The 14,202-nt window shown below is 37.0% G+C and overlaps 1 protein-coding gene across 1 annotated transcript in view; it reads left to right on the plus strand.

The window, feature by feature from the left end:
- LMAN1 (lectin, mannose binding 1) overlaps positions 1-9,895 on the plus strand; it is a 32,653-nt gene extending 22,758 nt beyond the window's left edge. The window contains exons 11-13 of the mRNA XM_055297525.2: positions 4,475-4,628; positions 6,172-6,293; positions 6,582-9,895. Coding sequence (XP_055153500.2) covers positions 4,475-4,628; positions 6,172-6,293; positions 6,582-6,618 — 313 coding nt within the window. The 3' untranslated portion in view covers positions 6,619-9,895. The remainder of the gene's footprint in view (positions 1-4,474; positions 4,629-6,171; positions 6,294-6,581) is intronic.
- Positions 9,896-14,202: the final 4,307 nt, after the last annotated feature.

Genomic DNA, 14,202 nt, shown 5'->3' on the forward strand with positions numbered 1-14,202 from the left:
TTCATAATCTGAACTCGTGATTGAAATATTTATGATGCTAAATGAATAGTTTAGCCCTTCAAATAGTTTAGTTAAATGAATAGAATCCTTTTAGAAATAGACTGGATCATGTAACACAACCCTTTTTAAAAATCTTTTTATTTTGATCTAATTTTAGACTTCAGAAGCTACAAAAATAGTATGGGAAGTTTCTGTACAACCTTCACCCATCTTTCTCTAATTTACATAACCATGGTATAATTGTCAGAACCAGGAAATTAACATTGATACAGTTCAATCAACTAAATTAATGACTTATTCAAAATTTATCAATTTCTCCACCAAGGCCTTTTCTGTTCCAGGATCCCATCCACAGTCACACATTACGTTTAGTTATTTTTTCCCTTTAGCCTTCTGCAGTCTGCACTAGTTCATCTTTCCTTGTTTTCATGACCTTGACATTTTCCAAGAGCATTAATCAGTTAATACCTTTTGATTTGGGTTTGGTTGGATGGAAGTTCCACATTTTGATAAGAAAATATTATATATAATAATATGTTATATAATATATATTATACATATTATTATATAAGATTGACAAGATATTACTGATGATGTTGGCCGTGATCACTTGGTTATGGTGGTTTCCTATTGCTATCTCTACTTTAAAGTTACTGTATTTCCCTTTGTGGTTAGTATTTTGGAGAAGGTACTTTGAGACCATGTAAGTATCCATTTCAAACTTCTGCTCATTCATTTTAGCATCCATTGATGTTTCTTGCCTGTAACAAGAATGTGGTTTTTGCCAAATGCTAATTTTTTTTTAATTTTTATTTTTATGTATGTATTTATTTTTTTGAGACAAGGTCTAGCTCTGTTGCCCAGGCTGGAGTGCAGTAGTGCAATCACAGCTCTCTGCAGCCTCAACCTCCTGGGCTCAAATGATCCTCCCACCTCAGCCTCCTCAGTAGCTGGGACTACAGGTACATGCCACCACAACCAGCTAATTTTTCTATTTTTTTTGGAGTTGGGATTTTGCCATGTTGCCCAGGCTGATCTCAAACTCCTGGGCTCAAGCAGTCCTCCTGCCTCTGCCTCCCATAGTGTTAGGATTACAGGCGTGAGCCACCACACCTGGCCCCAGTGTTTATATTTCGAAATAATTCCCTCCATATTTGTTCATTGGAATTCTGCTGTCAGGACCAACTATCTTTTTTCTCTCATTTATTTATTTAGTTATTTATTTAGATCGGTACAGACTCATGGATATTTATTCCATAGGTTACAATCCAACACTCTCCTTATTTATTTTGCTGCTCAGATTGTTTCAGGTATGGTCATTCTGAGCTCCTTCATGTTGGGGTCCTTGTTCTCTCAACAAGCCCCCATCTTTTTTTGAGCATTTTAAAAATTTATGGTACTGCACTATCTTCTAGGATCATCTTGTATTTTCCCTGCTCTCAGTGAGCCCTGGTTCCTTTTTCTTGAGAAAGGTATTTGAAAACCAACCTCTGGGCACTAGGTATGCTCATTACTATCACGGAGCCATTACCTCTAGGCCTCTTAGTGGACAGAGCTAGGGAATATGTATGTATACTAACCCATGCATGTAGATGAGTCTGTAGTTCCGTGTCTGTCAACCTACTTTCGTGTTAAACCATGAGATTATGCAGATATTTTGGATTCTGGCTGGACTGAACACTACAGAGTTAATTTTTAACTTTCCCCCTTGTCTTATTTGAAAATTCTTCCTCCAACAGGGAGAAACCTGGTTCTTATTATCTGTGTCTATAACATAATAACTTATTGGTTCCACTTGAGTATGCACATAAGTACACACAAAGTGGTTTCAAATTGTTAACTCGTATCCCTGTGAGAAAGACGTTTACTGACAAGTTTATGTAAAGTTCCTTTTATCTCTAGCTTTACAGTATCCAGCCCAGATACTCTTTTCCAGATAGTTTCTTAGTGTAGTTCTCTTTTTTCCTACTCTTTTCATTATGGCTGATGTTATTCATTTAGGATCCAGCTAGATTCTTTGTTAATGTTTATATTCCTCCTATATGCTGGTTGATTTAAGTTGTTTGTATTTTGGGTATGTGAATACTATGGTTCTAAGGGGCAGAGCATGTGTATATCGCTTCTTCATCCTTGCTACCACTTTGCCATCCTCCCCTTCTTTCCAGCTGTTTCCCACCCATTCCCTGTTGGTAACCAATTCTGTTAGCTTCCGGTTTGTTCTTCCTGTATTTCTTCTGCATATGTGTATTTTCTTTTTCTTTTCTTTCTTTTTTTTTTTTTTTTTCCGAGATAGAGTTTTGCTCTTGTTGCCCAGGCTGGAGTACACTGCTGCAATCTTGGCTTACTGCAACCTCTGCCTCCTGGGTTCAAGCGATTCTCCTGCCTCAGCCTCCTGCATAGCTGGGATTACAGGCATCTGACACCATGCCTGGCTAATTTTGTATTTTTAGTAGAGATGGGGTTTCTCCATGTTGGCCAGGCTGGTCTCGAACTCCTGACCTCAGGTTATCCACCCGCCTTGGCCTCCTAAAGTGCTGGGATTACAGACATTAGCCACTGCAGCCAGCCCGTATTTTCTGAAGTCCCCTTCTTTCTTCTGTGATGGGTAGCATATTCTAGATACTCTTTTGTGCTTTGCATGTTTCACTTAACAGTAGTACTAGGACATCTAAAGATGTAACTAGTTGTCAGGACATCCTAGCGGTCCAGTTGTATTATCCGTAGAATCCCTTTCTTAGAGGAGTTAACAATCCTTGCAAACTCCCACTTACTGAGAACAAATGTCATGCATACAATAAGTTAATATAAAAACTGAGTTCAAGTTTCTGAACTAGTCCTCTGGACCTTTTTCTGTAGGATTTAGCTTCAGAAAAAATGTAAAGAGATAGAAAATATTTGCCTTTAATGTAAAGGGTAGTTTGTTTCTTTGTGGATTTTTATATTCTTAAGGAATCATAGAAATTTTTTTTAGCAGAAAGAGATCTTAGAAAGCATGTAGCTTTTCTGTAGCAGTTGATGCCTCTTCCCACTTCTCCATCTCAAAACTTCCCTTTCAAGACTTCTGATACACCATTCACTCCTGGTGTTCTTTGGCCTCTGCTTCCATTTAGTTATCTTCATTTGCTCTCCTTCCATCGTCCCTTAAAAGGTAGTCTTTTCAAGGGTTCTGTCCAGCCGTCTTTCCACTTGACCTGTTTCCTAAACCAACTATGACCTCCTTCCACCACAATTCTATCCCCATAGGCTCCTCTTCATTTTTTGACACTCAGCTAAATGCATCTTTCTTTGTAGAGCTCTAGTCATGCTTCTGTCACGTTGCTTTCCTGCTAGACAATTCATCTCCACAGGGCAGATATTTCATTCTTCTTGCAAAGTTTATATCCCTAAATATTCTCTGGCTCACAGCACTTACGAAATTAATGTTAGCAGAATGAACAGGCAAATGAATGAGTGACTGAGTAGGAGCAAATTAAGTGACTCAATCTTTGGTATATTAAACAGACATTTATACCTAAGCAAGTTCATGCTTCTGGGAAGCAGAATTTCTTAAATACAGATATGTGACAACGTTATATACTCTGTGAGGTTTTGGTCTTGGTATTATTTTAGTTATATTAAAATGTTATGCTTAATTTGAGTTTCAGTGGAAAAGCTTAGCCCCACAGGAATTTTCTTGGGCATATGTGCCATTGAAAGAAATTTTAATCAACACATGACATTGATTCAAATGTACTTGAGATATTTTGTAACTACTTTTAAGTCTTCACTGCTCATGTAACTCAAACATAATTTTTTAAATGTTATGTTTAACATTCTGTCTGACATATAGTGTTATTTTTAAGTAATTTGAGTCTTTCTTTTTTTTTTTTCTTTTGGTAAAGCTCTTACTTTTTAAACTACATTTGACTCCAATGAAATAACTTATTTATTTATTCCTCCAAATTGAACCATAACTGTTGAAGGCACTCGTAGGAAATCAGAATTGTGACCCCGTCCTCAGGGACACAAAGCCATTAGTCTCCTACTATATGCTATATGAGTGAAATCATCTATATGTGCAGCTACAAAGCGGACAAGTCTGTGTGTGTGAGTGTGCCTATAGGAAATGATTGCATTTGGCACTAGTCCTTTACTGTACAGCTGAACACCTAGAAAGATTTATTATAACTTCATTAAAATATCATCCATTATATTCAATATCCACTTATACTATTGGTTTTAACACAAATTACCTAGTAGTATTTTCTACATGGTATTTTTAGATGACCTTTAGTAAAATATAAAGGCATAATGTTGTTTTATAAATTATTTTCCAATTTTGAACACACCTCAATTTTTAAAAATACTTCTTTACCTGTTTTTTTTTAAATGATGTAATATATTGGACTTGAAAAGTAAAAGTATTGGAGATCTGTGGCTGAAAAAAAATAATCTTTATAGTGATTTTATTGTATCAAGAGACTTTCTGTTTCAGAAATTCCATGAGTGAAACCATCAGACTGGTCAGTGGAATGCAGCACCCTGGCTCTGCTGGAAGCGCCTATGAGACAACACAGCACTTCATTGACATCAAAGAGCACCTGCACATAGTAAAGAGGGACATAGATAACTTAGTGCAGCGAAATATGGTAACTTTGTTTCCTTTTCCTTTTATAATTATAATCTTTAGGAAAGGAAGAACTCATACTCTACTGCAAGTATTTTAACCCTTTAGTTAATGCTAATGCTTATTTTTAATGTTTAAGGTAGAATTGTCCCATACTTTGCAGATCTCCATGTGTCCTGGTTTTCTAGTTATTGAAGGTGGAAGAACAGTTCCCATAGCAGTCGTAGTTTTTTAATATGTAATATTTATATTATCATTTCATGAAAATATTTTCTGATTTCCATGTTAATGTCTTCTCTGACCCATGGATTGCTTAAAGTGTATTTCTTTGGCCTATTTTTTCCTCAAGGTTCTAATCTGGTAATTTCTTGCTATCTTGTTAGCTTCATTTACCTTCACCCAGGTTTCGTGTGCTTGGATTGGATTGGATGTTTTTGACTCTGCTGGTTATCTTCTATAAGACATATTTGGGATATGGTTGGCCCATATTTCCTAGTCTGCCTTACCAGAAGCAGAAGTCTCAATCCCATATATTTTATATCGTGTTTTATCTTTTTAAAAGCTTTTTAAAACATTTGATGTCCTTTAGGAAATATACATTAATAATGTTACATTAAACTGACTCTCCCAAGGTCAGTAGCTAGTAAGTAGGAAAGGGAGAAAACTTAGGCCTTCACTTCTAATCTTGTCTCCTTTATATTTTTTGATAACCCTCTTAACTATATTCCTGTATATATGCCTTGAATATACATTTTTTTTCAAAGATGGCTTAATAGTTTTCTTACTGATCATGACCTCTCATCCAAAGCATTATTATCTGTCCCCTTAGTTCTGTTTGAGGTTATTTTTCTCCTACATTGCCTTTGTTGCAGTGACCAAATTGATACTGTGTTTATCAATTTACTGAAGAACTTTGCCCCACAAATATAACTATATTGGGAACAACTAATCTTAGAAGCCATTCTCTCTGGGTACTTGGATGAAGTCTTTGTTCCTGGTATTTAATTGCCTCCTTATAATAGAAGGAATACTCAGGGATATAGGGAAAGAAATATTTTTCAGAACACCAGTGAATAATGTTGAATGCTATGAGATTGTAGAGAATGAGGACTGAGAAAAGGCCATTCTATTTGTCAAGTAGTTCATTGGCAGGGTAATCATGTAATTTATTGTCTGACCTGGAACACTTTTGAGAATGAAGGGGGTGCTGTTAATAATCACACTACTACAATAAGCGTGAACTGGGAGTGTCCAGAGGAGTTGTCTGTGGTGACCCTAGTCTCAGTGACCTCAGGGACAGTAACATCATCATATACCATAATGCAGACAGGAACCAGGTGGCAGTGAGTTAGTGACTGGGTAGTAAAAAGGTGGAGGCCTTCCAGTGTCAACTACTTCAAAAACTGTTGTCAGTAAAAGTTAAGGGGATAGAAGGTTTTCTGGGGGATGAAAAAGTGAAAATACTTGTTTATATAGCAAACTGAGTTTTATAAAGATTTCACATTTATTTCTTTTTCCAAACTGCTAATTTGACTAACTGTAATAGAAAGTCATTTGCCTTACAGCCATCAAATGAAAAGCCGAAATGCCCAGAACTACCACCATTTCCATCATGTTTGTCTACGGTCCACTTCATTATATTTGTTGTGGTGCAAACTGTATTATTCATTGGTTATATCATGTATAGGTAAGTCTCTTGATAAAATGTGACCCAATATTTTTCTGCATCTGTTTAATTAGAAATATTCAACTAAGTTATCTATGTTCATAATACAATTTTCACCACCTATAAAATTAAGTTTATTGTGATTTCTGTACATTTCAGTTCACATAAAGTGCATGTGTAGAATATATGTTTATCTTAATGCATTGTCTACTTCAAAAGGCATTGATATTTTCATTTTAAACAGTCCTGTTTCTTTCCAAAGTTAAATGTATAGAACTTCTTTCAGTGTTTGTTTCTTTTTTTCCTTAGGTCTCAGCAAGAAGCAGCTGCCAAAAAATTCTTTTGACTACCATTTTCCTGTGTACTTCATCTATTTGTGTACAAAATGATGTTGTTTTGAGGGAATTTAAGTATTTAAATTGCTTCATAGTCTAAATTATTAAATTTTTTTAATAAAATAACTGTTTAAACATTGATTTGCAGTTAAGAATAAACCTTAAAGCAAAGACAACCACATTTTAATTTGTTCACAGTATGTAAATCTGTCTAAATTTCAGTGAATTTCTGGTCAGTATGATGCAGCCACTGAGCAGAATATTGACCAGTAAGAGGGTAAATAAGAAAGTGGGGGCAACCCCTGGATAAGAATGTTACCCCCTAAGTCTCCAATATTGCAGGTTTCCCTGTATAACGTAAACACACTTGCCCTCATGCCTCCCAGAATATGAGGTCTAATTAAGAAGTCCCATCAGGTTTATTTTGTAACCAAAGTCTTTTTTAGAGGTCAGACTTCCTAATCAAAGGCCCGGGCCTGCAGTCCTTTCATCTTAATGTAACTTCCTTTGAAATCAAAGAATATTTTGTCTGAGAGCTTTAAGGATCTGGTAATAGACTTCAAAATGTTAAGTGAAATTTTTTTTTCCTCTATTTATCAATGATATATTTCACTTTTAAAGGAAATTTTAGAGGAAAATTAATAGCTGCTTTTTGCCTAAAAAACCTTGTGAGTGGAAACATTCCTCTGAGAATGGCTTTTATAGGTATTTTGCTTGGTAATGTATTAATTCATGATTGCCCATATTCTTGAATGTCTTCATTCCAATGGTGTCAGGTCAATATTATGAAAATAATTTTTATATTTATATTTGTAACTTAAGGAATTTATTTCTCCCATTTACTACAGTATGTAAATTTAGCTCAAATTGCATGATCTGAGGATTTAAATTTACAAAACCTGCCACTACATTCTGGTTTACATTAGTTATTTCATGCTGGCTGGGGTTAGTGACCATTTGCATACTCTTTTAAATCAAGGAGGCTGTAGTAGAGCAGTTTTAAGATTCTTGAAGGCAAAATTTGAAAAACAGTGAATACTTCTAATTGTTTCCTTTTAGTGCCAGAACTAAGGACATTGTGAAGCACTTGTTAGTAAAGTTAACCTTGAAATGTCAGACTGGAAGGAGTTTTTATAGTCTTTGTGCATACTTCTAGGTATTATAGAAACGGTCTGTAAATGGCATTTTAAGATGCAAATTTAATTCTGTTCACAGCTGATTTATACTGATTTTTGCTGCCTTCAAAATACTCTTTTACTTCTTTTAGCTAAAATGTTTGTCTTTCATTTGCCATAGAATTCCAAACAATACTATCTTATAAAATAGTACTGTTGAATTATTCCAAGCCTCCCTAGGTTTGCTCTCAAATGTCATTTACAGATTGGGCTAACGACCTAAAATCTATGTATAAAGACTTTCTGAAGAACTCTGTATTATAGCAATACCAAACGAGTGCTATGTGTACAAACAGTCTCACATTGCTTTTTATGTTGATATTTATCCTAGAACACTGAAAGAGAATATGCCAGTGATAACTCACTTTACTTCAGTCATTTCATTACAGAAAATGCTTCTCTAGCGTTTTTCTTTTGTAGTGTTAACATTTTGAAATTCATGTTTCAGAGGCTTCATCATCACAGAATTTACTCTTGCTCCATGAAAAAAAATTAAATACCTTCAGAAGAATATTTAAGTTGTAGACTATGAAACTTGAGAAATCTTCTTGAGATAAAAGGCTGCCAAATCCAGTATTACAAAGTCCATGGTCATATGTGCCTGTGCATTAAAGGAATACCAGATCTATGCAGTATACATTTTTCAGGCTGAAATTCAAGGGGAATCATTCTGATCATTCTTACCACAAATGGAGATGGCTATTGTGAAACAGCATGAGCATGAGCCTTTTATCTTTTATAGTTCGTGATATACTTTGCTTGAAAATCACTCAGTAAAGTAGTTCACACAATGTGTATCATATTATTTGAAGTTTGGTTTTTCTCAAAATCATTGACTTTAAGGAGCTCATTTCTGAACAAAAAGGTTTGCTCTGTGGAAAAATCAATCACTGCCAGGATTCTTTCATTTCTGTACTATTTTGTATAATTGAATTTGTTCACTTCTCTCACACCAGCAAGTGTTTTACAGGTGCCTTGGATTAAAACAAAATTGATTTTAAAATTTTTATGTAAGTCATTGTGTCTATGATGCTACTTTTAAAAGGAAAATGCAATTGCATAATGGCTAATATCCTTATTTAACGTACCTATTTGTGTTCTAATAATTGTTTGAATGTTTTATTCAGCTTAAAACTTTACAATGAAGTCATAAACAGTAAACAATGTTTTGTTATGTATTAAGGGGATATCAGTGTTTCTCAATGTATGATCCATGGACCATCTGGGTCATGGCGCCTGGTTTCAGACCACCTGAATCAAATCTTAGGGGTGGGGCTTTGGGATGTCATTGTTCAATAGGCACCTCAGGAGATTCTGAGCACACCAATGTTTGAGAACCACTAAAATGAGGAGTGGAAAAAAAAAAATAGGTGTTTTGTTAATTTAGAGCTGAGCTGAGAGGATAATATATTTTTATTGTCAATGACATTAACAGATGTGCACTGATTCTTTTATACCTACAATTTACTTACTGTTCCTGTTATTAAAACTGTTGGTTCATGAGAAACTACAGACTGAATCCAGATTATTACTTGTTGCTTTTAGTATTTTTGTGATGGCTTTTAATCTTATGAAATCATCTTGAGATCATTCATGGTCAAGCCATGAAAACTCCCATCTTCAAGCCTGCCTGCTAAAGCTTCTTTGCCTTCCTGATTGTGATTATGGTAACAATTTATATCAGACAGTTGTACTTTTTGATAACTTAGGGAAAATAGAAATTACTTGAACCAAGGAGTTGCCTGCCTCACTGCATTGCAGAGATACAATTTTTGTAAAGAACACAAATAGCAGTTGTGAATATTAAGGTGTGATTATCTTTCCCTGTCCATGTGCTTACTGAAAGAAGATGGTGAACAAATGATTATATTGAGGATTTTTTTAATTTATAAGATCTAATGTGAAATCTACACTTGGAACTTTTTAGATCTATCTGTTGCTTGTTTAATATATTTCTTTTATGACATTACTTAAAGTTTAAAAGGGTTTTCTATCCACTGTCAATTTCAATTGGATAACATTTTGTCAAGTTTTTTTTTCCTGATTATTTGATGCTAGCTGGAATTCAAGAAATGGCATTGACCTTATTCAAATAAAGAAATATTTTAGTAAATTTGCTTTTTCCTTCATTGATCTTAGATAATAAGTTGCCATTTGTTTTTCAGACAGGACCTGTATTGTGATAGCATTTCATTTATCACATGCTTTAGGCTCTGCCCGAGGTGGCCTGCTGCATGCAGAGGCAGTACGTGGAAGCATGGTACGAGAACATAGAAATGGTCATGGATAACTGTTTACCCTTTCTGGTAATGAAAAATACAAACTAATTAAAACAATGTACTCGATGTTTATACCTCTGATAAATGATGGCAGAAGTGTAGTTAAGCTGGAACTCCTAGTCATTACTAATTAGTGGTAGTTTAAAAAATATTTTAATCTTTTTGACAAGTACCATTTAACCAAGTAATTCCAATTCTGAGATTAATGTGGTAAAAAAAAAAAAAAGAGTAGGGCTTTGAGGTTAGACAAATCTAGGTTTGAATCCTGGCTCTCTCACTTACTGGAGGTGACCTTCAGTTTCCTCATAATACTTATCTCGCATGGTTATAAGCATAGTAAAAGAGCATCTATAAGGAGGCTTCAAAAAATGATAGACTAATTGGTAAAGACAAATGGTGGATAAAATAAAAGATTTAAATACATAGATGAGTTCGAAAGAATTCAGAACTTAAAACCTGATCAGGAAGCCTACTAGTAGTAGGGAGTGGCAGAAACTAGACTATACATAGGCCCTAGATACTGTCATTGAAAATTATTGACATTGTCATTGAAAATTCATTTGTGGCATTGAGGACATGGCTTTAGGCCTAGAAAACCCAGGAGGCTCAAACTGAGATACTAGGATAAAGTGAGGACCCTGGAAGAGCTGCTCCTTCAGTGGAAATGGGCTGAAAGGACCTCTTACTTCCACCCCAACAGCTTCGAGAAGGCATAGGAAGCTTCTCTCCCTGGAGCTCTGGGTAAGGGGACATTTCTTGTTAAGAAATTGAAGCCCAGCTGTATGCTTTACCTATATGGTGTGGAATTCTCTTGAGTCAAAAACAATGTATAAATTGGTTCTTGTCTGGGAAAATCCAGAAGGCAAAACAAAACCACTCATTAGCAATAATTTCACAACAAAAGTACATTAGACATCACTAGACAACCATAGGGATAGCCAGTCCTAACTAAAATGAGCTCTAAAAATTATAAACCAAACCAGAAAAATACGAAAGAGTGACAGTAGACACAATAATGGAACCTGGCACCTCCAAGAATCTGAGATGATAGAACAGTCAGAAGAAGACAACAAATATGTACACTTGAAATGACGTTAAAAATACTGAAGAGTTTATAAAAGGATGGGAAATCATGAGGAAGGAATGAAACACTGAAAAATAAGACAGTTGGAGTTCCAAAGAACCACCCAAAACACAACTTCAATATGGGAGGTGGGGATCAAATTTGGATACCAGATGGGACAAAGCTCGAAAGAATTCTTGAATTAGAAGGTAGACCTGAGCAAATTACTAAGAGTACAACACAGATATTAAAATGGTGGAAAATGCAATAAATGGGCAGTTGGTGAGAAGGTACAACATACATCTACCCGTAGTTCTAGAAGGAATTGGGAGAGTCATGATGAGGAACGGTTCAAAGGTGTAATAGCTAAGAATTTTTCAGAATTCATGCACACATGTATTTGAAGAACCTTGAGTCTGAGGCAGGGTTGTAGGTTAGAGAAGCTTCCCACAGAAGATGTTATCTGAGCCATGTGCTAAAGTATGTATAGTGCAAGGGGGACTGGAAGAGAACTTACTCCAAGCAGAAAAAATAACGAACAAAAGCATAGTTAAGAAACAGTGTAGTTTATGTGAGAACCTGTAAGCTTTTTCTGCTATGCTGGGAAAAATGATGGTTGGGTGGGATATACAGAGGCCAGATCCCAAGGCTCTGTAAAGGAGCTTGGACTTCATCCAGAGGGTAATGGAAGGCCATGAAAGTCAAGCAGAAAGGCAATACTTGGATTTCAAACATTGCAATCTCTGATTGCTTCATGGAGGATGAATTGGAGGAAGGAGACTTGAGAGAGACCAGCTGCAGTGCTCCCAGTGAAAAATGGTGACCTGAATGAAGGCCAAAATGCTATCAATAGTAGCATTGGACAATTAGAGTTAGTTTGGGCCACTCTAACAAAGTACCATAAATGAGGTGGCTTATAAAAAACAAATTTATTGCTCACTGTTCTGGAAGACTGGGAAGTCGAAGATCAAGACTCTACCCTAATGACCTAATCACCTACAAAAGGCCCCACCTCCTAGTAGTAACACCTTGGGTCTTAGGATTTCAACATAGGAGTGTTGGGACAAACATTCAGGCCATAGCAAGCATCTGATGACTATTAGAAGTGAGGAGTGAATGAGAAGGAAGAATGTAAGATGATACCCTGTTTCTGGCTTGTGGAATTAGATGTAAGGTGTCCTAAAACAGGGAACACAAGAAAAAGGATGAGAATTGAAGACAAGGGAAGAAGAGGTTAAGTTCCATTTGGAACATAGATTTTGACATAACTAGCCAAGTGAAAATGGCCAGAAGGCAATATAGGCTTGGAGTCAGGGCAGAGACATACCTCAATTTTTTATCTCTAAAATGGGGTGATAATTGAGATAACAGCACCATAAATAGAGCTTAGAAACAAGATGCTTGTGCCCAATAAATGTTAGCTATTGTTATTCTATGCATCTGAAAATCAAAGAGAGAACTGACCCAGAACAGTACAACACAGGATTTTTGGCTCTTTACCTGCTCATGAGTTGTAAAAAAAGGGGAAATGGTCCTCAGCAGTGCTGGGAGTCCCATTCTGTTTCTCAGATCCTCACAAATAAGTCCAGAAGCTGCCTGGTCAGCTGCCACATGGCATTTAACTCTTTTTCTCTTCTCTGAACCCCTGTGATGTCCATTGGGTGCTGCTCCTGATGGCGTCATCCCCAGTGTTGGCCGTTAACTGCTCTTTATTCTGGATCTGCCATTTCTGCCATGTCAGCCCAGCAGTGGCACCATTTCCACCATGTTCCATCACACACACAGGCCCCACTGCTACTCAGGGGAGGATTTCACTCCCTGCCAAACAAGCAGCCACTTCTGCCATCTGGACCAGGCACCCTCACGACTGCCATTGCCTACAGAAGCAATGGAGGCTTCCAGGAGCCGGTCCGTGGGGTGGTGTATTAGGTTCTTCAGAGAAACAACCTTTAAATGCATACACACACACATATGCATATACACATATATACATCTAAAATAAGGTATGGCTCACATGATTATGGAGGCCGAGAAGTCCCATGATCTGCCATCTGCAAGCCGGAGACCCAGAAAAGCCAGCTGTATAACCGGAAGGCCTGAAAGCCAGAGCCAATGGTATAGAGTCCATCTGAGCCTGAAGGCCTGAAGACCATGAGTGTCCCGGGCAGAGGAAGATCAGTGTTCCCAGCTCAAGCAGAGAGCAAATCCAACGTTCCTCTGGCTTTTTGTTCTATTCAGGCCCTCACAGATTGGACGATGCCCACCCACACTGGGCAGGACCATCTGCTTTCCTCAGCCAGCCAATTCAAATGCAAATCTCTTCCATGAACAGCCTCACAGACACACCAGAAACAATGTTTAACCAGATAATCCTGGCATCCAGTGACCCAGTCAAGTTGGCATGTAAAATTAACCATCATGGGTAGTTTGTGGCCAAATGGAGAAGAATGACTCTCTCCCGCCTGCATGTTACTTTCTGTTAAGAAAATACTAAAGCAGTGATGCATGGGCCCCAGTGTCAGAGTTCTTGGTGAGAATGGCTGTTACTATTTAATTAAAGGTCCATCTCTAGGAAACAGTCCTAATGGGTTCATGAGCCTTGGCCAGGGTGAACCTGAGTGAAAGACACTACAGAATTCCTCAAGCCTCTGGGAACTAAGGCTTTGCAACTGAGGCAAACTTACTGTGTCTGCTCTGGATGAGTCTCTCCAAAGAGCCTTCTTAGTACTTAATGCATATAGACTTATTGCTTGGCATGCCACGAATGTTACAATTTGCCACATATACCTGAATTCCAAGCATGAACATAGCTCAGCTCAAACTGGTCAGCCCACTGTGTAAACAGTAAGTTAGTAAATTAATCTTTGGTTCCCAGCCCATCTTCCCCTTCCATGTAGAACCAGCATGGCAATTTACAATCAGATCATGGAAGCCAGCATGTCCTGTTAGAAAATAACAACCACTGAATTGCCTACCAACTCAGCACTCGACCAGCATGGAAGTTCTGTGGTAGAGAGGATACAGAATAGAAGTACAGTTATTACCTCACCAGAAAGTGATGTCTGTGAACTGAAATAG

The sequence above is a fragment of the Symphalangus syndactylus genome, chromosome 1, assembly GCF_028878055.3.
Source record: "Symphalangus syndactylus isolate Jambi chromosome 1, NHGRI_mSymSyn1-v2.1_pri, whole genome shotgun sequence".
NCBI lineage: Eukaryota > Metazoa > Chordata > Mammalia > Primates > Hylobatidae > Symphalangus > Symphalangus syndactylus.